The following is a 24,933-nucleotide window of genomic DNA, read 5'->3' on the forward strand; positions in this document are numbered from 1 at the left end:
TATATTATATATATATATACATATAAACATATATATATGAAGGAATAAAGGAATGGAGATGAATGAATACAGCATGGAATGTGAAATAGCAATCACGTGTGAGTTTTTGGAAGAATGCTTGCAACCCAGGTAGCCTGGGAGACGATGGAGGAGCAAGGCCAGAATTGAGGTGATAGAAAATGAAGAGTCCACCAACTTGCCTGTCAGCTCAAAGCAGACCATGCAACTCATCATCCTGCCAAGACATGCTAATAACACATTGAGCCGTGGATTTGATCACCTCCAAGGGGAGCAAGCTGGGAAGCAGCTGCACCAGCCAAGAGTGGGGACCCATACTCCATGACATTCTGAATGAAGTCCTTGTACACTGTAATGAAGTCTGACTGGCTCAGAATAGAAGCTCTGTGGAGAATACTGAGGTGCTGACCTGTCGTATAAAGGCCACCAGAAGGAAGGCTACTGCAGTGTTTTTGATCAAAAAGCGAGTTGACCATTAGATTAAATGCATTGAAGAGGATGAAGATTGTGTTGCATAATGCGCCATGAATGATGTCTGGTAATAGTACGATGTATGCATTATGTGGTGTTTGGTACTCCATGAACAAGCCTTTCAAATCTTATTAGTATCAGTCCAGGCCTAATATATCGTCCTTTGTAAGATCAGCACAACCACGCAGGAACTCAAATTATGTGGCACATCACTGACCATTTAAAACCAAATTTAATGTGATGTATACTCCAGAAGGGTGAAAAAAAACACTTTTAGAAACTAGAACTTAGTAAATCGAATCTTTCATGAAACAAAAGTTAATTAATCACCATGGTGACAAATGAAAATGCTGTCGATGTATATATTATATTATGATTTGTACTTGGGGGGGGGGAGCTTGGTACCCATTACCTGGACGCCGTTAGTCCAAAGCCAGGTCACATGACTCGTCTCCAGCGGTGTCTAATGTCCCGTGTGTCCCGTTACTGTCATCCCGAGAGGGACAGTGTGTGACATGTGTCCTTTAAAGGGTGACAAGCCAGATGTCCCTGACGTAGGCTTGGCCTTTGTTAAGCTGCTTGTAATCCATCCCACTTTGGCCACACTGTCAGACAGAGAAGCAATAAACAGGTTCAAATTCGACTTCAAGGAGGACGAAGCACAGTGGATGGAACCACAGCGTAACCCTCAACATGAGAAAAATGTGGAATTTGGCATTATCTCGCCGGTACAGATGATACTCCAGTGAACTTTCACATGGAATTGGCATGAAACTTCGGTGGACCGATAGCATGGAACTTCGATGGTACTGTTCCTCGTCAATGCAAATCCCTCCACCACCACCCCCCCCCCACCAACCCAATTCCCTCCACCACCATCCCCCCCCCCACCAACCCACCTCCAAAGAACTCTCAAAGCCAAATTAATTTGCTCACAGTAGCACCCTGTTGCAAAGATGATGGAATTGACATCGGTCCTAATTACAATGGATGGTTCAACTGAACAGATTCTTTGAAGCAGTACAATCGTATGATCGTGATAGAATTAGGATCCAACTGAAGTCAGGTGCACGTGAAAGGTGAGCCGACATCATAGACTGACGGCCGATTCCCGAGGATGTGCAAAAGCCACTTCGTACCCACGTCTCCTGGCTGTCATTCACCAAGCCATGGCTCTCCGTGCCTTATGGACGGACCGCACGGCTTGTTTGACTTTGCCCGCCCGTGTTGACCGAGCCAACCTATCGTGACCCGGACAGCTTTGGAACTTCAATTTGTGCACGCTGGGCCTGTGGAGCCGGGCCTGGATGATTTACAACCCGCCACCTCGCTCCAACCTCATCTGGAGTGGGCTCGCTTTCCAATCTCTGGCCCCGGCTGCCCCTGTTCCACTCACCACACGCTCAAACCGCACGCTCGCAGCCCACAGCATGTTGGGCCGTTGTTTTTCACCATTGAATTTCGACATTTTGACCATGGCTGGTGCTTTACTTTGGGAAATTTTTTGCTTCACGTCTGAGCAAGAAGCTAAACCTGCCTCAGTGGAGATTTGAGTACTTGTATACACATGTGAAATTGATAGATAAAACGACATATCTGGATTTCGTTCCTGTGTAAAACAAAAAAGGAATTTAATTTTTGATCATAAGATAAACCATAACAAATAACTATCTGTCCAATGCACCAGGAAACCAACAAAGAAAGTATTTACAGTGAGAGGCAAGGCGTCCATTTTGTTGAGGCATTTGTATCTGCCCGAAAGCCTGGTGTTGGCGCAGTGGTAAGGGCAGTGGCTTGGGACCCAAGAGGTCCTGAGTTCAAGCCCCGTTGGGACACTGAATTAATATATGTATGTATATGTATATATATATATATATATATATGTGTGTATATATATATATATATATATATATATATATATATATATGTGTGTATATATATATATATGTGTATATTTATATATATATATATATTTATTTATATATATATATATATATATATATATATATATATATATATATATATATATATATATATATATATATATATATATATATATATAAATATATATAAACCAAGTCGAAAACACCAGGGGGTTGACTCAGCCTGCCATCCTTCCGAGGTCGGCGAAATGAGTACCAGTTGCACTGGGCCCGGTGTATTCCCCGGTTAGAATAGGTGTACCATATCCCTGTGTGTCGTAAGAGGCGACCAGGGTTGCGTCAGGAAGGGCATCCGGCGTAAAAACCTATGCCAAATCATTATGCGGACAACAAAACGAATTTCCATACCGGATCGGTCGAGGCCCGGGTTACCAACGACCGCCACCGGTACCGGTGGTCAGCAGGGTACCAGTGGAAATTGTGCTACTGCTGGGCGAAGGAGGAGAAGGAGACGGGGAAGGCGAGTCCGGAGGCAGTGGGAGAGGGGGAAGGGTAGAAGTGTGGAGGTGAGAGTTGGAACTCTGAATGTTGGGACGATGACTGGCAAAGGGCGAGAGTTGGCTGATATGATGGAGAGAAGAAAGGTGGACATACTGTGTGTACAAGAGACCAAGTGGATGGGGAGTAAGGCTCGGAGCATTGGAGGTGGTTTCAAACTGTTCTACCATGGTGTGGATGGGAGGATGAGTGTATTAGAGGGACAGCACAGGTAGGACGGTTTGGAAACAAAGTGAGAGAGGCGAGATTGAGATGGTTTGGACATGTGCACAGGAGGGAAACGGAGTATATCGGGAGAAGGATGCTGAAGATGGAGCCGCCAGGCAGGAGGAGAAGAGGAAGGCCAAAGAAGAGGTTCATGGATGCGGTGAGGGCGGACATGCGGGTGGTTGGAGTGTCAATGGAAGATGTGGAGGATAGAGCGAAATGGAGACAGTTGGTCCGCTGTGGCGACCCCTAACGGGAGCAAGCCGAAAGAGGAAGAAGAAGATTTGTATCTGCCCGAAAGGGTTGGAGTCAATTTTCCAATAAGTTAATGAGTTAAAGTGTGAGGAAAGGAAGTAACAGAAATATGATGATGTGGAAAGGACTGAGTTGTGAATTTGTGACTGAGTTATTGAACTTTTAAGCTGACTCATTCTAGACCTGTAGTTGAGCAATTTGCTTGAACATCTGCCCGATGTACCGACTCTCTGTTACAGAGCGTCGGTTCTGCCCGAAGCAGTTTCTTGGCCAACGGTCATGCTGGGTGGTTCACCATCCCTCTCCCAGTGGTAGTTATGGAAGTAATTTTGAATTTGTTCAGCATGCTTGCGATAGCTTGCCTACTCTTCACGAAGGACACTGGGATCTTTAACATCCACAAACTACTGCTGGAACTTGGGATGCCAGTTTAACGTCCATTCAAGAGACAGCACACACATTGATGAATCGTGCTGCCTGTCACTGGGTTGACAGTTTTTAGCATGGTCGAGCTTCAACCCCAGGCTAGATGGCTTCGATAAATGCAAGTTTGTATTCCTCTTGGGCCGAGGCCATCGTGTCAGCCCTTGCTCAAACATGTTGTAACAGTCACCAGACCGTCCCCGGTTGCCTGGTTCAAATCTGGTGAGTCGCATCAAAATGACCACGACAGTCCCTCGTCCCAGAGACCTCCTGTCAGATCCCGCGTCCAGATCTGCATTATCATGCAGATTGAGGTCCTTGGTACGAGCGAGTACCATGCTGATAGGCAGTCACGTGACAGATCTTATCTTCAGCTGAGCAACAGAATCACATGATGTAATCTTATCTCGTCAATGAATCTGCTTTTAACAGGATATAATAGGCTCAGAGCAACCAGATGAAGCCATTGGAGCAAGCAGGATGAGCCGGATACCAAGTCGGGTTCATAAAGTGTATTGTGTAATAAAATGTCAAATATATACACAAAGCAAACAATCAATAATAATCCCCAAGTTACCCACTACGCGACACTCACGCCCACGGAACGGATCAAGTATATCCAGTCAACTTATCGAAATAACTTGCACACGTGTATGCGATCAATATACAGAGCAAGAGAACTAGAGAGCGAGAGAGTGAGAGAGCGAGAGATAGAAAGATAGAGATAGATAGAGAGAGAGGGATGGAGACACGATTGGGGTTACAAAACGCCTCCTCCCCTCTCTCCCCCCGACCTGGTACTACAGACTCTGGAGAGCCTGGCAGGTCCCTCATGGAGGCTGCAAGAACCTGGAGGCCTGCCACTCCTGAAGTGTGGTCGTGGTCCCCATGCGACTGCAGTGAACAGTGCCCCCATGCACTCTGTTCTTTAATGGTTGATACTCAGTCGTCGGACACAATTCACCAAAAGCCATGAGGTTCACACTAGCTCCCTCCGGGGCACTGAGATGACGATCTGCACCCTCAGCACACCCAGCATGCCCGTGCCAGGTCCATCCAGAAGAGCATGGCACACCACACCCAGTGCAAAAAGCAGCACAGCAATCACTACAGATTCGACGATTGTAGATCCCACGAGTGAGGTGAGGTGAAAAGAACCGTGGAATCCTGATTGAGGACTGACCCAAGCAAGCAATTTCCTGTGCCTTTTTTCTGCTCCTGGCACGTAACTCCTCATTCTTCTCTCCTGTGATCCGCAAATATGCATCGGCACCTTCACCTGATGGCTACCCAGTGAGGACGGTGTGTATCCATTGTGATCCGCATATTTACATGAGTGTTGTGGGCCCATTGGCTGCCTATTGGCGGGGGTATGTTCATCTGTGGTGTGATTGCTGCACCCCCCCCCCCCAAATTGGTGGCATTATTGAGGAGCATGAATGCGCTATGATCTGAAACAAAGCGCGATTCTGGGGACCGGTTTGAGGTGGTTTGGGCTGGAAGAGTTCTTGTGCATAAGGGGAGATGAAAGAAAGGGAAGAATACACTTAACCAAATGGGGAAATGGGTCTGAATAGAGCCACTAGGTCGGTGAGCGGCTGTCGAGGTAAACACAATGCATATCTATTCGCTTGAAGTACGATACTCTTACATAAAAAGAGACTTAAAAAGTAACTGGCACTATACTAAAGATCCTTTAGCCCCAAAAGATCATATCTGCAGCAAAATGCTACCTAAAAATGTTAAGAAGGTATCGGACTATTGGTCGTTTGCATAACGGAACACTATGTTTTTTTAAGGAGATGCGTACGGGTTTGATTAAACCTGACTAATAATTTTTATTCGACATATGATTAGATTTTTCTTGGTCCGTAATCATGTGTTACACTCGACCCGAACAAAGTCAATGGAAATCTGATGCAACAAACAACAGCGTATAATCAGCAGAGGTCTACGGGCCTAACGTGTTGGGCCCACCAGAAAACCAAGATGGCAGCCATGTCATTTCGTCTGGGTGCTATTGTGGGTGGAGTCAAGCGACAGATGTGGGTGTGGTTCGGCAGCTGTCCGACCAATGGGTACACAATCACTCCAGGACACGAAGCCCGTCCACCATTGCTGAACTGCCTTTGTATGATTTGTCAGACAAACAAATGTGACGACAACACCCGAGGATTCAAAACACAGATACCATGATACAATAGCTCTCTGTGATGGTATATATCCATACTGCTTGAAGAAACCCGACTGAAAATAAACTATAAAGCATCTCAAAATGCAAAACCTGTCCGCGTCCACTTTGTATTCAAACTAAACTTGTCAAAAACAGCTAAAAAAAAATTGTTAAATGTATTAATTAGTGTTCTCCATATTCTCCTAATAATGGCTTGTTGAAACTTTGATGACAAAAGCTCAAATAGTCAAGAAGTTGTGGTCTCGAGTCTAGACAGACACACTGAAGCTGAAATGGTAAATAAATAAAGTAATACGGAAGAACCTACATCACTTGGGTAACTTGGGGATCATAATACATTCAAGAACCTCCAGTTTTGCGGTTCTTTGATAGTTCTTTAGGGTAATGTCTGTCATGGAGCCTCAAGTGCAACCCCTGGGAGGTGGGCGTGGTATGTGGAAGGGTGCATCATCAGGGTGAAGAAGAGACCGCCGCTCTGGCTACGTACGATGCTGATTGACGCTGTGTTCTATGGTGATAAATAAAGCCTCCATCTCCTAAACTGTGACTCAATGTCGTCTTGTTACAGTTCAAAAAGAGTCATTGGCATATTATAACAATTAGTGCCTCATTATAAAATGTTAACCTCACTTGATCTGATCGACCTAAACCCCCAGGTACCCAGAATGACTTCAATAACTTTTATCAAGGACTTTGGGACTGCAAGGGTGAAAAGGAGGATGAGCTCACGTTCAAGCGTGGAGAGGTGATTTACATTGTCAGTAAGGTAAGAGCCACCTCGGTTGGACCATTTCACCACTGAGTTCTCTTTCGGCGGTATCTATGTATTATGTATGTAGAAGTGAAAGGAAAGCAGCATTAGTAAATTTACAGGAGGAATTTGAGCAAAGGAAGCTCAAGGACATGAAAAGGTGTGTGTGTGTGTGTGTGTGTGTCTGTGTGTGTCTGTGTGTGTGTGTGTGTGTGTGTGTGTGTGTGTGTGTGTGTGTGTGTGTGTGTGTGTGTGTGTGTGTGTGTGTGTGTGTGTGTGTGTGTGTGTGTGTGTGTGTGTGTGTGTGTGTGTGTGTGTGTAGTTATGAATGTATGAGACATTATGGTAGGGATTGATGGTTATAAATAACATGCAATTTTAATTTGCATCATGTTAATGGATCATTTTCTGTGTTTGATTCCCTCGTCAAGTAAAATGCGTTTTATTAAATTATCATTTTGGTGCAGGCAAGGGGTTGCAACATGGAGCACCCCACCACCTTTCAGGAAGGATATCCAGTCTGCTATAAGTCTCGTTGTGGATGTGAAAGGTTATTTATATTGTACAAGTTGGACAAGATCATACTTTTTGGCTCGTCACGTATGACCAAACAGTTCCACCTTACATGCAGCATTACGTCTCCCTGGGCATCAGAGCTTGTGTCCCACCAGGATGTGGTCATTGAGTTGGAGAGAATGGCTTTTCCTCGAGAACTGTAATGCTACTTGAATGTCTTCGTGCCAAGACCAAGTATGCCTTCATCTAAGGAAGGTGCTCGGCTGTCCTTCATTTGAGAGGAATACAACAAGGTGTCCCGTCCAACTGCCGTATACACATCATTCATCCTCTATAACTAATCAAACACACTTTGTTTCCCGTTATTTGTGGAGAAATAACTTCGAAACATTATCAGCGAGAAGGATGAACGTCCTCATTAGGAATTTGCGATGAATAAGAATGAATGCGGAGTAGGGGCTTCAGCAGGACAAAGAAGACGCATTTGATAGATGTTGCCCCCATCGTAACAATTTCTCACGCTTGTCTGTGGGTTCACTGTTCCACCAGGTGAATCCACCTTCAGGGGAGCTACCAGGTATGCGAAGCTTGACATTCGACATTCGCCTCCCCTCTATAAACACGGGATGCGATGGTAGCCTTGAGACAGGGAGAGGGTCAACTGGTGAGATATCCTTCTTGTGTGTTAGCCTGGAGATACTGCTCTTTCACTGCCAGGCTACATTGTCCATGCTCCTTCGGGAGACGGGGTGGGGGGAGGGGTGGGGGGCGGTGAGAGTGTGAAGGGATGGATTTGACGTGTAATCATGGACGACACTTGGAATCGTGTAACCTAATAGAGTGTGTTCAACCACCATACGTGACAAGCATGGCAACCCGAGTGTAGACTGAACTGGTGAGGAGCAGCGATTGGAAGCGGTCGAGAGTTGTGAGTCGCCAGAGTTGAAGCCATCCTTCCTTCCAGATCATGTGATGTTGGTTCAGCAGTGTCTTTTGATGAGGAGAATTGCACAGATGTCTCACCTTTTATGTGAACCTTTTAAAGTTTGGGGGCAGAGGAGGGGGGGTCAGATGTTTCACAACTCTTATGGTATAATTGGAAGCACAAGGTCGATGAAATTATATTTTATTTACATTATTATTGATTATTTTTATATTTATTTGTGTGCAGCAACCTTTGTCCAACTTTATACTCAACTACTGTGTTTGGTAAATGTCAGTGAAATCTCCCAAACCTATTTATTACCTCTGCTACCTGAGATGGAAGGAGGTTGTGTTTTTACCCCTTTCTGTCTCCTTGTGTCTCTGTCTGTCTGTCTGTTTGTTTGTTTGTTTGTGTGCAGGATATCTCAAAAAGTTGTGGACGGATTGGATGAAATTTTGTGGGCAGGTTGGATGTGTGACAATCAAGAACTGATTAGATTTTGGTGAAGATCCAGATCCGGATCCGGATGTGAGAATTATTTAAATCATTCTTCACCGTTGAGACAAAGACATAAACTAATATGTAGCACGATATCTCAGAGTTGTTGATGGATTTGGATGAAACTTGGTGGACAGGTTGGTTGTGTGACGACGACAAAGTGATTCAATTTTGGTGAAGATCCCATTCTGGCTCCGGATACGAGGATTATTTAATTTTTAAAGTGATTATTCACCATTGAGAGATGTGGCCAAAAATGATATGTATATATATATATATATATATATATATATATATATATATATATATATATATATATATATCACGATATTTCAAAAATGTTCTCGTGGATCAGGCATTGTGTGGTGGAGGTATGCAGTCTACCGAGTGCCCTTCTAGTTATTTTTATAATTATTATTGTTATTATTATTATCTGTATGCATTACCTAATCTTCATATATTTTGGCTTTATTCTGTTTTTCTTCCTTATTTCCTGCCAGGACTTTGACTCTGACAGATGGTGGGTTGGAAATCTAAACGGTACAATCGGACTGGTTCCAAAGGACTACCTAATGCAGGCCTACGAACTGTTATAATTGCAAAGGTAAACAGCTTCAGCACTCGTATTCCCCCCACGCGCACGACAAGATAAAATTTGGGGTTTAGCAATTGGTTCACTTCTGTCTGTCTGTAGACAAACGTTAGTTTATGATCAAGGAACAACTTGATTTCAATAGAATGTTATATTTTGAACATAAATCGGAAAACAAACCTGTAGGTCAACATTACTTTGGCTCTGAATTCCTCCCGATTTCTCACACGCAGAGAGGAGTGAGATTTTTTTGTTGTTGCTCTCTCTCTGCCTGCCTGCCTGACAAACAAACAAAATTGAAAATCATTCCAAACAGGAAACTTACTGTTTTTAAGGACATCATAAATGACACAAACAACACAAAGAACTAATGTAACTTGTTAGATAGGGTGGTGTAAAAGACACTGCATCAATGGCGGTAAACCTCCAAAAAACGTTTTTTTCTACGACCTTTAAAATCTTTATTTTATTTAAATTTAATAATATTCTTGAACACTGTAGAACACAAAGCAAATCGACTTTTTATCATACTCAAAACTCATTCGTTTAGCAGTACTTGGACAAAATATTACGGCATTTTACGTCGTCATGAACAATCAAATTTGCCGCTCGCAGACTCTGCCCATGTCCTCGTTTTTCAACACAGTGTAGGGTAAGGTGTTCTATGAACTCTCTAGTTTCACTTTGTCTTACCTTAAATACACACACACACACACACACACACACACACACACACACACACACACACACACACACACACACACACTACACTACTGGCTGTGCAAGTGTGTCTGAATGTGTTCGTTTTTGGTCAAGAGTTTCCAGGATGTTGAACAACAACTGGAAAACACACGAAGCGTGTGTTTTTTTTTTATCGTTCGTGAATTGTTCGACATATGTGACACGTGTGTACACGGAACTCTGCAAGCAAGTGTTTCAAGTATCGATGAAATCCATTGGCATGTCATAAACATGTCGAATGTCATTACACATCACATTCACAGGCGCAGGGGTTGAGTCTTGTGGAGTTCCGTGTAGCAATCAACCTCGACAGTTGTAGACAGTTTTGGATTCCTCAATGTGCATCAAGTCAAAAAAGGAAATAATTCGGTTTGTTATTGCTTTTATCACTGGATCTTTACATTGAACTTTTCATCAACAAGTGTATTTCTTATAGAATAACGACAGAGTAGACTGTAGTGTCGTAAGAGCTTCCCCCCTCCCCCATCCTTCCTTGTCTCGGTTGCCATCCTTGTGACCCTGGCTCTTACCCATGGGAAGGCAATTTGGGATAATTTAACTTGTACGATTCATATTCGAAAGGTGCTCACAATTAGCTGAACAATGTGCTTTGTATGCATATTGCAGGTTTTGCGAGCCAGTACGTGATCCCCCTTGATTATGCCGTCCACGGAAAGGTTCTGCTGACTGCGGTTCTCATGTGACAGTACAGCTCACTTTCTTTGTGACGTTTCACGTTGTATCGGCACAAAGATGGGATTAAAGGAGCCTGGTGGTGGGGTTGGAGCTGGAGGGGGGGAGGGGGACAAACAATTGGCTTCGCTTCAGGATTCCAAATAAATACCCAAACGATCGAACAAATTGAGCTTCATGATTACAGTTTGAATTGCGATTGTTGCTTCGGATGCTAACAAAGGCAGGCACCGAGTGCTTCTCACCGAAACAGGTCCGAATTAATGAAAGGTAATTACATTTCCTTTTCGTGACGGCCAAACTCGCCCTAATTAAACTCTAATGAACTTCTGGAAGCCAAGGAAATGGCTGCTTCTGGCGTTGTTGCAGGCAGGTACTGCTCGGGTCTGTCTGCAGAATTTTTTTTGCTGAGCCCGAGATAGATTAAGCTAATTAATGCAGACAGCGCTGTTGTGCTTCTGAGATGCAAGCTCCGGTGACAAATTGCCGGTGACGTCCTTTGTGCGGCATTTTGTCATTGAGCGACTTACACCACGGACTAGCGAAGCACGAGCAATGCCACGCGCACCAACAGCCTGCCTCGAGGTCCTCCCGAAGACCCCAGGATTTCACGAGCGCCTTAGAGGGCTCTACGTAATGGATTCCAAAAAGTAATTCGGTAACGACGCACGCAGGTGAAAGCCGCGCCAGGTTAACTTTCACATTCCTTTCCGCACAGTTCTGGGTCAAGTGAGTGCGATGATGAATGGTGAGATGAAGTTTTCTGCCTTGGTCGGTTCAGAGCTATTCAAATGTAGGGTTGTCCCCTGTGCGTCATCTATGCGAAGCTGTAATAAATTGCTCGCTTTATTGCGCTCTGCCGCTATCAATTGCGGCTTCTAATTTTCCGCCGTAATGAATAGACTTAATTAGCTGCAGTTTTGTCAAGTGGGGCTCTGAGGGGGCGATCGGACGTGGTGGGCACCAGACAGGCAGGCAAGGCCTGTGGGGATCTACTGAGGTACAGGAGCTACGGTCACGGTGTCTGCCTTTTCAAGCTTTTTATGGGAAATGGGAGCTGTTGGCATCCTCAATATAAATGCTTGTATAGTCTCATGGTTGTGCGTGCGTGCGTGCGTGCGTGCGTGCGTGCGTGCGTGTATATGTCCCATCAGGTAATGCTGTAAAAAACTGTCCCCGATGTATGATTAATTCCAGGTTTTCTGTTTTGTTTTAGGCTGTAATGACACCCTCGTCCTACAAGGTATTACATTGCACAAATGGTGGAACCAGAACATGAAACATTGCACACAGCCCAATAAAAGGTAGAGCTAGTTATCCTACATGTTCAGAGCTTCGGTCAGGATGAGGCAGCAGCAGAATGTCTGATTGCAAGGAGCTCAGTTTGAAAATTTGCTTCAATTACATATTGTCGATTGTCCATTAAATTGATATGTTATTATCATTTGTTGCAGAAAGTGGTGAAAAGGGAATGATTAAACTCATAAACTAATTATTTTTATTAATAAAAATTATTTTACCTTCCCCTTTGGAGCCAGGACTTTTGGAGCACCATGTATGTATACATACATAATACATACGTAAACGGGATTGGCCCGACATTGTACCTGCCCGTTAGGGTCTTAGGGTCTTGAGTTTGAGCCCCTGTTGCAGCTGAAACAACACCAGGTGGATTGACTCAGCCTGTCGTCCTTCCGAGGTCGGCAAAATGAGTACCAGCTTTCTGGCATCAGCAGCACAGCCACGCTTCCAGAAAAAGATGCAACCAGCAGCCACAGGCTGCATAGGAAACAACAACATCAACAACAGATATCTCTCATCAGGACAATCTGAAATACTCTACGGATGTCAAACATTCCAATGGTATTGTCTGCATGCTGCGTATGTAATGCTGTTGTAAAGAGTCTGTTTTTATGATAAAATGTATACACTGAACAATGTATGCCGAGGTTTATTTTATTTTGTTTTGAACAATAACGAGTGTCACACAAGAGCTGCATCTCACAATGCACGGGCAGTGGTTATGGGATTCACAGATCAATCCCTTTCAACCAGGACAAATTGTACAATCATGTATATTCAGTGCAAGTCGCTCTGAAGGTCTGTCCATCCAGGGTGGAGCTTCACTGACCTGACTCTCCCCAAGATTCTCACATTAATTTTTTTTTTTTTTTATCAAACTGCCTCCATTTTCGTCGCTACTTTTAAGACTTCAGGCTTCTGGTGCACATTTGAAGACTGAACAATATGTCTTCTGTCATGATATAAAGGTACCTTTTGATTAAATGAGGTAACGCATGATTTTTCTTGGAGGGGGGGGAGCGATCGAGGCAGCAGTCTACAATACACCGGCCAAAGAAAACGTCCATAAAATCAAAAGCACTGTTGAGATTATGTACATTTAAAAACTGAACAATGCGTCGTCTATCATGAAGCAAAAGGTACCTTTTCATAATGCAGAGGAAAGAAAATTGTCATGGTTAATATTTGAAGTCTTTAACAAAAAAAAACTTTTGGTTTTAGTCCGAGTTGTTAAGTGCACAAACACAGGATTCATAAACAAACGATTCCACATGTGCATGGAAACACAACATGTGAAATAAATAAACAAACGTGGCAAATTGGAGGCGATGAAAAGCGGGTTGGTAGAAATCGAAAGCGGGTTTTATATCATTTACGAGCAAATACAACCCGTCGCTTCGCTGACGGGGTATTATAGGGTGGGGAAGCTGGGAAGGAGGGAAGAGCAAGGAAGGGGAGGTGGAGGTGGGGTGAGCTATGCCTCACCAAATGCCAAACAGCTGTAGGGAGGGGTGTGAGGGAGAAAGAGAGAGAGAGGGGTATGAAAAAAAAGAAGAGAGAAAGGTGAGGGGTGGAGGTGGGGTGAGTTAAGAGAATGACATGTTACGTTTAATGACCGAACGCACACACTAAAACAAACTCATGTCAGAACAGCTGTACACACAACGACGCAACAGAGTTTGTAAAGTAATCCGCTGGCACATTTGCAAAAACTTTGATATTCCAGTTCCAGAAAATTTGTGCGAACATGAACCAAAAGCATGGACTGAAAACGTGGAAGTACCGACACTCACGTATCACCTAATGATCCCCATTGAGCGTGAACATCGAAAACAAAGCATTGCGACCAGATATCATACTTAGGTACAAAAGGCATTGCTGATTGAGGTGTTAATAGCAGTGATTTTGGACTAAACGATGCAAAAAGCAAGAAAATGATCAAATATCAAGACCTCAAGCATGAAGTGAGAAGATCCTGGAAGCTGAAGAATGCCAAAGTTGTATCAGTGATAGCTGGACCGACAGGAATGATGATAAAGAACCTCACAGATATATTAAACATAGGGGCAATACCTCTGGGTGCTCACCTGGTAGTGGCTGGATAACATAACCAGGTAACCACTGGTAGGCATGAATGACCCACAAAACATATATAATGGAGAAGAAAGTAAATACCTATGGATTTATTTTCTAATGCCATGAAGAAACCTTAGTACAACACGGGTGACGAAGATTGTAGTGAAGTTTCATCGGAATTGTGTGCATTGTTTCAGATGAAAGCAAATACCTCTTTGGGGAGGCAACCCTCCCCCCCTGTAAAATCCCTCTGTAAACCCCTTCAGACCCCTTTTTTTTTACGCCATCACAGGTGATGAAGGTTGTGGTCAAATATCGTTGAAATCGTACGTGTAGTTTCTGAGAAGAAGTTGCAAGTATTCGTGGATGGACGACGGGCCATCCCATAAGCTCCCCACAACCACCTTTCAGGTGAGATAAAAACCCATCCCTGGGAATATTATAACAAATTAACTACAGTTGGACACTGTCCAGGGCTCATCGACGATCCTGAAGAGAGTCCTCGGCACAAAACTTTGAGAACAGAAAACTTCACATCTTGGTCCATGAATCGTGACCTCCTTACTGAAACGAAGGTGAATGCTTTGAGCCCACCCTGGGAGGACTCTATTCCACATTCTCAAACCCGCATATGTATATACCAATCAACGACACACACACACACACACACACACACACACACACACACACACACACACACACACACACACACACACACACACACACACACACATACTGTGAGATCTAGGAGGTCTCTGTTTCACCTCCTGGCACCCACCCACCACACCTGGAGATAGCAGGCAACAACAGCAACTTGCACATACACACACACACACACACACACACACACACACACACACATTTTATTAGTATAGATTTATTTTTCCCAAACCTGGTAAAAACGCTATTTCGAGAGATTGTCAGTAACAGAAAATATACCATAATACTGAGATCGTCATTTATTGATGAGTAATGATAAGGAGTTTCCAGGTAAGACAACTTCAAACTCATGATTGTGGTGACACGATATTAAATATGTAATGATAGACGTAAGAATGCCCTTTCGCTTTTATGAGCGGGACAGAAAGTTGGGGTTTGGAGTGGGCAGCAAATATGGGACAGAGTTGGGAGGGGGAGGACTTTTGGTGGGGGGGGGAGTGGGAGTAGGGTGTTGAGTTGTGGTTCAAGCTTCCGGGTTTGGAGGGGGAGGTTGAGGATTTGGGGTTTGGGAGGTGGAGGAGTGGGGGGGTGGAGGAGTTGAGGACTCGAAGTCCGATTTTACACTGCACACTGCACAGATTTTCCACTGGTACCCGCGAGTCACAGGATGTTTCTTTGTTCCTTTCACACTTCTTTCTACTTTTTTCACAATTCTCTTCATTCATTATATTTATTGCTTTTTCTTTTCTTTTATCTCTTTCACTCCTTATTTCTCTCTTTCTTTATCTATATATCGAGGGAGAAGTGAATTATTTTCGAAATGTTGTTGTTTTTTTTCTGTAAGGCCCACTTGGCTGCACCTGGATGGGTTTGAGGGTTGTGGAGCAGCGGCTGAAACCCGAATCCTGTCCTGGTTCCTGCTGATGACTCCATTTTTTGTATTTACTTCTGATCACTCCAATGCAGTATTTGGTCTTCCCTTTGATTTATTAACCGCCATATGAAACTAAGAAAGGCTGACATTTTGCACGCCAGCTCTTCTTGCTGTGATAAAGGGCTAACGCTTTGTCTTGTTACGTCCTGATCCATTCAGTATACCAGCACGAGCTCTTCCATGAGCCTCGACTATGTACACAAAAAATGCTCAAAATGTCAGTGGCATCTCGTTTCACACGGCAGTAAAATGTACAATGATCACCTTTTAGTGGACTGGTACGATAGCCTCGAGCTGCACGGTAGAGCTCACCTCAAAGCTGTCTAACCTGGGTTTGAATCCTGACCCAGCTAGAAATGTCATGCTGGGGTTCCACAGGCAGGGTGATTCATCAATGTCTGTGCCATCTCTAGGATGGACGTTAAACGAGCGTCCTGTGTGCCACCGTTAACTGGTGGACATGAGAGATCCCACGGTGTCCTTCGTGAAGAGTAGGTGAGCTATCGTCTGCATCAGCAGCACAGCTACGCCTGAGCAAACGATGCTACTCTTCGCCATGTGCTGCATACGAAGAGGAAGATCAACTTTGAGTTAATATATATATATATATATATATATATATATATATATATATATATATATATATATATATATATATAATATCATATTGTCATGGTTTTGGAAACTTACCCCAGGGGGAGAGCATACATAGACATGTAGGTGACCTGAGATTAGTTATTTAATTAGTCTTTGTGTAGATAGACTTGTTCCCTTGTCAAGGGGTTGTTCGGTGGGGGCATGTGTTGATTAGATTGTAGTTCCCCGGTGTAATGTCCCCGCAGCCGTTCAGTCATCCCTCGGTCCGGCGGAATCCCTCTCCGTTTTTACTCCATTCTTACCTGCATGTTCGTGGCATAAGGTGCGGTGCTTCTCGCCGGCGTGGTACAGTGCAGGACTGTACGAGTGAATGCTTGCTCGAGGAGGGGGCAGGGACTTCATTCGCGGCCTTGGGCACGTGAAGTGAGGGGTGGAGGCTCCACCGGACCTTCCCTCAGAATGATGTGACATTTTCCACAGGTCACATCATGGACCCACCAACGTTGGATGAGCACCAATGAGGGACAGACTCGCCCGAGCCGAGGGGAGAAACGCAAGGTGAAGAGGAAGAAGAAGCAGAGGCAAAAAGGAAACAGAGAAGGCTCATGAGGGGTTAAAAAGTGACGTAAAGAAGAAGGAGAAAGGCAGAAGGAGATGGAGAAGGGTTGTGAGGGGAGGAAAAAGCGCGTGAGGGTGAAGAAAGAAAGGTTTCACGAGCAATTGATGTCAAACTTCTTTGGTTAAAGTTCCTACAGCAGAACTCGATGTCGTCAAAGATGATGGAAGCTGTTCATGTAGTCAGGATGTGAGCCTCTAATATATCGTAACAAAGCTCCTGCTTTACATGTGCCAAACCTTGTAGGCAGATGTGTATAAAATCCATGAACCAATGTTCCTCCATCCAGTATTGCACCACTCGACCAAGTGGAAGGCAGAATTTTTACCTCGAAACATCCGGTCATCATCTGGAGGGATGAACCTGGTTGGCCAAAAAGCTTTGATGTACTCCATAGAAAAGAGGTACCAAGATATAATAATTGAGTCTTTACCTGAACAAAACTACACCTCCATTTGAATCTTTACCTGAGCATGAACAACTCCAGGAGAATCTTAACCTGAGCATGACTCCACCTCCACTTGAATTTTTACCTGAGTATGACTCCACCTCCAGTTGAATCTTTACCTGAGCATGACTCCACCTCCAGTTAAATCTTTACCTGAGCATGACTCCACCTCCAGTTGAATCTTTACCTGAGCATGACTCCACCTCCAGTTGAATCTTAACCTGAGTATGACTCCACCTCCAGTTGAATTTTTACCTGAGCATGACCAACTCCAGGAGAATCTGAACCTGAGCATGACTCCACCTCCACTTGAATTTTTCCCTGCGCATGACTTCACCTCCAGTTAAATCTTTACCTGAGCATGACTCCACCTCCAGTTAAATCTTTACCTGAGCATGACTCCACCTCCAGTTGAATTTTTACCTGCGCATGACTCCACCTCCAGTTGAATCTTTACCTGAGCATGACTCCACCTCCAGTTAAATCTTTACCTGAGCATGACTCCACCTCCAGTTTAATTTTTACCTGAGCATGACTCCACCTCCAGTTTAATTTTTACCTGAGTATGACTCCACCTCCAGTTGAATCTTAACCTGAGCATGACTCCACCTCCAGTTAAATCTTTACCTGAGCATGACTCCACCTCCAGTTGAATCTTAACCTGAGCATGACTCCACCTCCAGTTAAATCTTTACCTGAGCATGACTCCACCTCCAGTTGAATTTTTCCCTGAGCATGACTCCACCTCCAGTTTAATTTTTACCTGCGCATGACTCCACCTCCAGTTGAATCTTTACCTGAGCATGACTCCACCTCCAGTTAAATCTTTACCTCAGCATGACTCCACCTCCAGTTGAATTTTTACCTGAGCATGACTCCACCTCCAGTTTAATTTTTACCTGAGTATGACTCCATCTCCAGTTAAATCTTAACCTGAGCATGACTCCACCTCCAGCTGAATCTTTCCCTGAGCATGACTCCACCTCCAGTTGAATTTTTACCTGAGTATGACTCCACCTCAAGTTGAATCTTAACCTGAGCATGACTCCACCTCCAGTTGAATTTTAACCTGAGCATGACTCCACCTCCAGTTGAATCTTTACCTGAGCATGACTCCACCTCCAGTTGAATCATTACCTGAGCATGACTCCACCTCCAGTTAAATCTTTACCTGAGCATGACTCCACCTCCAGTTAAATCTTTACCTGAGCATGACTCCACCTCCAGTTAAATCTTTACCTGAGCATGACTTGACCTCCAGTTGAATCTTCAGCTGAGCATGACTCCACCTCCAGTTGAATCTTTACCTGAGCATGACTCCACCTCCTGTTGAATTTTTCCCTGAGCATGACTCCACCTCCAGTTGAATCTTTACCTGAGCATGACTCCACCTCCTGTTGAATTTTTCCCTGAGTATGACTCCACCTCCAGTTGAATCTTTACCTGAGCATGACTCCACCTCCAGTTGAATCTTTACCTGAGCATGACTCCACCTCCAGTTGAATTTTTACCTGCGCATGACTCCACCTCCAGTTGAATCTTTACCTGAGCATGACTCCACCTCCAGTTAAATCTTTACCTGAGCATGACTCCACCTCCAGTTTAATTTTTACCTGAGCATGACTCCACCTCCAGTTTAATTTTTACCTGAGTATGACTCCACCTCCAGTTGAATCTTAACCTGAGCATGACTCCACCTCCAGTTAAATCTTTACCTGAGCATGACTCCACCTCCACTTGAATTTTTCCCTGCACATGACTCCACCTCCAGTTGAATCTTTACCTGAGCATGACTCCACCTCCAGTTGAATCATTACCTGAGCATGACTCCACCTCCAGTTAAATCTTTACCTGAGCATGACTCCACCTCCAGTTAAATCTTTACCTGAGCATGACTCCACCTCCAGTTAAATCTTTACCTGAGCATGACTCCACCTCCAGTTGAATTTTTACCTGAGCATGACTCCACCTCCAGTTTAATTTTTACCTGAGTATGACTCCATCTCCAGTTAAATCTTAACCTGAGCATGACTCCACCTCCAGCTGAATCTTTCCCTGAGCATGACTCCACCTCCAGTTGAATTTTTACCTGAGTATGACTCCACCTCAAGTTGAATCTTAACCTGAGCATGACTCCACCTCAAGTTGAATCTTAACCTGAGCATGACTCCACCTCCAGTTGAATTTTTACCTGAGTATGACTCCACCTCCAGTTGAATCTTAACCTGAGCATGACTCCACCTCGAGTTGAATTCTTTACCTGAGCATGACTCCACCTCTCGTTGAATTTTTACCTGAGCATGACTCCACCTCCAGTTTAATTTTTACCTGAGTATGACTCCATCTCCAGTTAAATCTTAACCTGAGCATGACTCCACCTCCAGCTGAATCTTTCCCTGAGCATGACTCCACCTCCAGTTGAATTTTTACCTGAGTATGACTCCACCTCAAGTTGAATCTTAACCTGAGCATGACTCCACCTCCAGTTGAATTTTTACCTGAGTATGACTCCACCTCCAGTTGAATCTTAACCTGAGCATGACTCCACCTCCAGTTAAATCTTTACCTGAGCATGACTTCACCTCCAGTTGAATCTTAATCTGAGCATGACTCCACCTCCAGTTAAATCTTTACCTGAGCATGACTCCACCTCCAGTTGAATTTTTACCTGAGTATGACTCCACCTCTCATTGAATTTTTACCTGAGCATGACTCCACCTCTCGTTGAATTTTTACCTGAGCATGACTCCACCTCCAGTTGATTCTTTACCTGAGCATGACTCCACCTGGAGTTGAATTCTTTACCTGAGCATGACTCCACCTCTCGTTGAATTTTTACCTGAGCATGACTCCACCTCCACTTGAATTTTTCCCTGCGCATGACTCCACCTCCAGTTGAATCTTTCCCTGAGCATGACTTCACCTCCAGTTAAATCTTTACCTGAGCATGACTCCACCTCCACTTGAATTTTTCCCTGCACATGACTCCACCTCCAGTTGAATCTTTACCTGAGCATGACTCCACCTCCAGTTGAATCATTACCTGAGCATGACTCCACCTCCAGCTGAATCTTTCCCTGAGCATGACTCCACCTCCAGTTGAATTTTAACCTGAGCATGACTCCACCTCCAGTTGAATCTTTACCTGAGCATGACTCCACCTCCAGTTGAATCATTACCTGAGCATGACTCCACCTCCAGTTAAATCTTTACCTCAGCATGACTCCACCTCCAGTTAAATCTTTACCTGAGCATGACTCCACCTCCAGTTAAATCTTTACCTCAGCATGACTCCACCTCCAGTTGAATTTTTACCTGAGCATGACTCCATCTCCAGTTTAATTTTTACCTGAGTATGACTCCATCTCCAGTTAAATCTTAACCTGAGCATGACTCCACCTCCAGCTGAATCTTTCCCTGAGCATGACTCCACCTCCAGTTGAATTTTTACCTGAGTATGACTCCACCTCAAGTTGAATCTTAACCTGAGCATGACTCCACCTCCAGTTGAATCTTAACCTGAGCATGACTCCACCTCCAGTTGAATTTTTCCCTGCGCATGACTCCACCTCCAGTTGAATCTTTACCTGAGCATGACTCCACCTCCAGTTAAATCTTTACCTCAGCATGACTCCACCTCCAGTTGAATTTTTACCTGAGCATGACTCCATCTCCAGTTTAATTTTTACCTGAGTATGACTCCATCTCCAGTTAAATCTTAACCTGAGCATGACTCCACCTCCAGCTGAATCTTTCCCTGAGCATGACTCCACCTCCAGTTGAATTTTTACCTGAGTATGACTCCACCTCAAGTTGAATCTTAACCTGAGCATGACTCCACCTCCAGTTGAATTTTAACCTGAGTATGACTCCACCTCCAGTTGAATCTTAACCTGAGCATGACTCCACCTCCAGTTAAATCTTTACCTGAGCATGACTTCACCTCCAGTTGAATCTTAATCTGAGCATGACTCCACCTCCAGTTAAATCTTTACCTGAGCATGACTCCACCTCCAGTTGAATTTTTGCCTGAGTATGACTCCACCTCCAGTTGAATCTTAACCTGAGCATGACTCCACCTCCAGTTGAATTTTTACCTGAGCATGACTCCACGTCCAGTTAAATCTTTACCTGAGCATGACTCCACCTCCAGTTGAATTTTTACCTGAGCATGACTCCACCTCCAGTTGAATTTTTACCTGCGCATGACTCCACCTCCAGTTGAATTTTTATCTGAGCATGACTCCACCTCCAGTTGAATTTTTACCTGAGCATGACTCCACCTCCAGTTGAATTTTTACCTGAGCATGACTCCACCTCCAGTTGAATTTTTACCTGAGTATGACTCCACCTCCAGTTGAATCTTAACCTGAGCATGACTCCACCTCCAGTTGAATTTTTACCTGAGTATGACTCCACCTCCAGTTGAATTTTTACCTGCGCATGACTCCACCTCCAGTTGAATCTTTACCTGAGCATGACTCCACCTCAAGTTGAATCATTACCTGAGCATGACTCCACCTCTCGTTGAATTTTTACCTGAGCATGACTCCACCTCAAGTTGAATCTTTACCTGAGCATGACTCCACCTCCAGTTAAATCTTTACCTGACATGACTTCACCTCCAGTTGAATCTTTACCTGAGTATGACTCCACCTCCAGTTGAATCTTGACCTGAGCATGACTCCACCTCCTGTTGAATTTTTCCCTGAGCATGACTCCACCTCCAGTTGAATTTTTACCTGAGCATGACTCCACCTCAAGTTGAATCTTTACCGGAGCATGACTCCACCTCCAGTTGATTCTTTACCTGAGCATGACTCCACCTCCAGTTGAATCTTTACCTGAGTATGACTCCACCTCCAGTTGAATCTTTACCTGAGCATGACTCCACCTCCTGTTGAATTTTTCCCTGAGTATGACTCCACCTCCAGTTGAATCTTTACCTGAGCATGACTCCACCTCCAGTTGAATCTTTACCTGAGCATGACTCCACCTCCAGTTGAATTTTTACCTGAGCATGACTCCACCTCCAGTTGAATTTTTACCTGAGCATGACTCCACCTCCAGTTGAATTTTTACCTGAGCATGACTCCACCTCCAGTTGAATTTTTACCTGAGTATGACTCCACCTCCAATTGAATTTTTACCTGCGCATGACTCCACCTCCAGTTGAATCTTTACCTGAGCATGACTCCACCTCCAGTTGAATCTTTACCTGAGCATGACTTCACCTCCAGTTGAATCTTAATCTGAGCATGACTCCACCTCCAGTTAAATCTTAACCTGAGCATGACTCCACCTCCAGTTGAATTTTTACCTGAGCATGACTCCACGTCCAGTTAAATCTTTACCTGAGCATGACTCCACCTCCAGTTGAATTTTTACCTGAGCATGACTCCACCTCCAGTTGAATTTTTACCTGCGCATGACTCCACCTCCAGTTGAATTTTTATCTGAGCATGACTCCACCTCCAGTTGAATTTTTACCTGAGCATGACTCCACCTCCAGTTGAATTTTTACCTGAGCATGACTCCACCTCCAGTTGAATATTTACCTGAGTATGACTCCACCTCCAGTTGAATCTTAACCTGAGCATGACTCCACCTCCAGTTGAATTTTTACCTGAGTATGACTCCACCTCAAGTTGAATCATTACCTGAGCATGACTCCACCTCTCGTTGAATTTTTACCTGAGCATGACTCCACCTCAAGTTGAATCTTTACCTGAGCATGACTCCACCTCCAGTTAAATCTTTACCTGAGCATGACTTCACCTCCAGTTGAATCTTAACCTGAGTATGACTCCACCTCCAGTTGAATCTTTACCTGAGCATGACTCCACCTCCTGTTGAATTTTTCCCTGAGCATGACTCCACCTCCAGTTGAATCTTGACCTGAGCATGACTCCACCTCCTGTTGAATTTTTCCCTGAGCATGACTCCACCTCAAGTTGAATCTTTACCTGAGCATGACTCCACCTCCAGTTGATTCTTTACCTGAGCATGACTCCACCTCCAGTTGAATCTTTACCTGAGCATGACTCCACCTTCAGTTGAATTTTTACCTGAGTATGACTCCACCTCCAGTTGAATTTTTACCTGAGCATGACTCCACCTTCAGTTGAATTTTTACCTGAGTATGACTCCACCTCCAATTGAATTTTTACCTGCGCATGACTCCACCTCCAGTTGAATCTTTACCTGAGCATGACTCCACCTCCAGTTGAATTTTTACCTGAGCATGACTCCACCTCCAGTTGAATCTTTACCTGAGCATGACTCCACCTCCAGTTGAATTTTTACCTGAGCATGACTACACCTCCACTTGAATTTTTACCTGAGCATGACTCCACCTCCAGTTGAATTTTTACCTGAGCATGACTCCACCTCCAGTTGAATTTTTACCTGAGTATGACTCCACCTCCAATTGAATTTTTACCTGCGCATGACTCCACCTCCAGTTGAATCTTTACCTGAGCATGACTCCACCTCCAGTTGAATCTTTACCTGAGCATGACTCCACCTCCAGTTGAATTTTTACCTGAGTATGACTCCACCTCAAGTTGAATCTTAACCTGAGCATGACTCCACCTCCTGTTGAATTTTTCCCTGAGCATGACTCCACCTCCAGTTGAATCTTGACCTGAGCATGACTCCACCTCCTGTTGAATTTTTCCCTGAGCATGACTCCACCTCAAGTTGAATCTTTACCTGAGCATGACTCCACCTCCAGTTGATTCTTTACCTGAGCATGACTCCACCTCCAGTTGAATCTTGACCTGAGCATGACTCCACCTCCAGTTGAATTTTTACCTGAGCATGACTCCACCTCCAGTTGAATTTTTACCTGAGCATGACTCCACCTCCAGTTGAATTTTTACCTGAGTATGACTCCACCTCAAGTTGAATCATTACCTGAGCATGACTCCACCTCTCATTGAATTTTTACCTGAGCATGACTCCACCTCTCGTTTAATTTTTACCTGAGCATGACTCCACCTCAAGTTGAATCTTTACCTGAGCATGACTCCACCTCCAGTTAAATCTTTACCTGAGCATGACTTCACCTCCAGTTGAATCTTAACCTGAGTATGACTCCACCTCCAGTTGAATCTTTACCTGAGCATGACTCCACCTCCAGTTGAATCTTAACCTGAGTATGACTCCACCTCCAGTTGAATCTTTACCTGAGCATGACTCCACCTCCTGTTGAATTTTTCCCTGAGCATGACTCCACCTCCAGTTGAATCTTGACCTGAGCATGACTCCACCTCCTGTTGAATTTTTCCCTGAGCATGACTCCACCTCAAGTTGAATCTTTACCTGAGCATGACTCCACCTCCAGTTGATTCTTTACCTGAGCATGACTCCACCTCCAGTTGAATCTTTACCTGAGCATGACTCCACCTCCAGTTGAATTTTTACCTGAGCATGACTCCACCTCAAGTTGAATCTTTACCGGAGCATGACTCCACCTCCAGTTGATTCTTTACCTGAGCATGACTCCACCTGGAGTTGAATTCTTTACCTGAGCATGACTCCACCTCTCGTTGAATTTTTACCTGAGCATGA

General features: G+C 44.3%; 1 protein-coding gene across 4 annotated transcripts in view; it reads left to right on the forward strand.

Annotated features, from left to right (window-relative positions):
• The window catches only part of SKAP2 (src kinase associated phosphoprotein 2), a 252,492-nt gene extending 239,829 nt beyond the window's left edge, over window positions 1-12,663 (forward strand). For 2 of the 4 annotated variants that reach the window (XM_085853307.1, XM_085853304.1), the window contains 3 exons: window positions 6,666-6,775; window positions 9,200-9,303; window positions 11,942-12,663. In XM_085853307.1, the coding sequence (XP_085709433.1) occupies window positions 6,666-6,775; window positions 9,200-9,295 (206 nt within the window). In that variant the 3' untranslated portion in view covers window positions 9,296-9,303; window positions 11,942-12,663. The other 2 variants (XM_085853306.1, XM_085853305.1) reach the window with 2 other exon arrangements.
• The last annotated feature ends 12,270 nt before the right edge of the window (window positions 12,664-24,933 follow it).

The sequence above is a fragment of the Eptatretus burgeri genome, chromosome 13, assembly GCF_056783735.1.
Source record: "Eptatretus burgeri isolate ZD-2024b chromosome 13, Ebu_testis_v1, whole genome shotgun sequence".
Taxonomy (NCBI): Eukaryota; Metazoa; Chordata; class Myxini; order Myxiniformes; family Myxinidae; genus Eptatretus; species Eptatretus burgeri.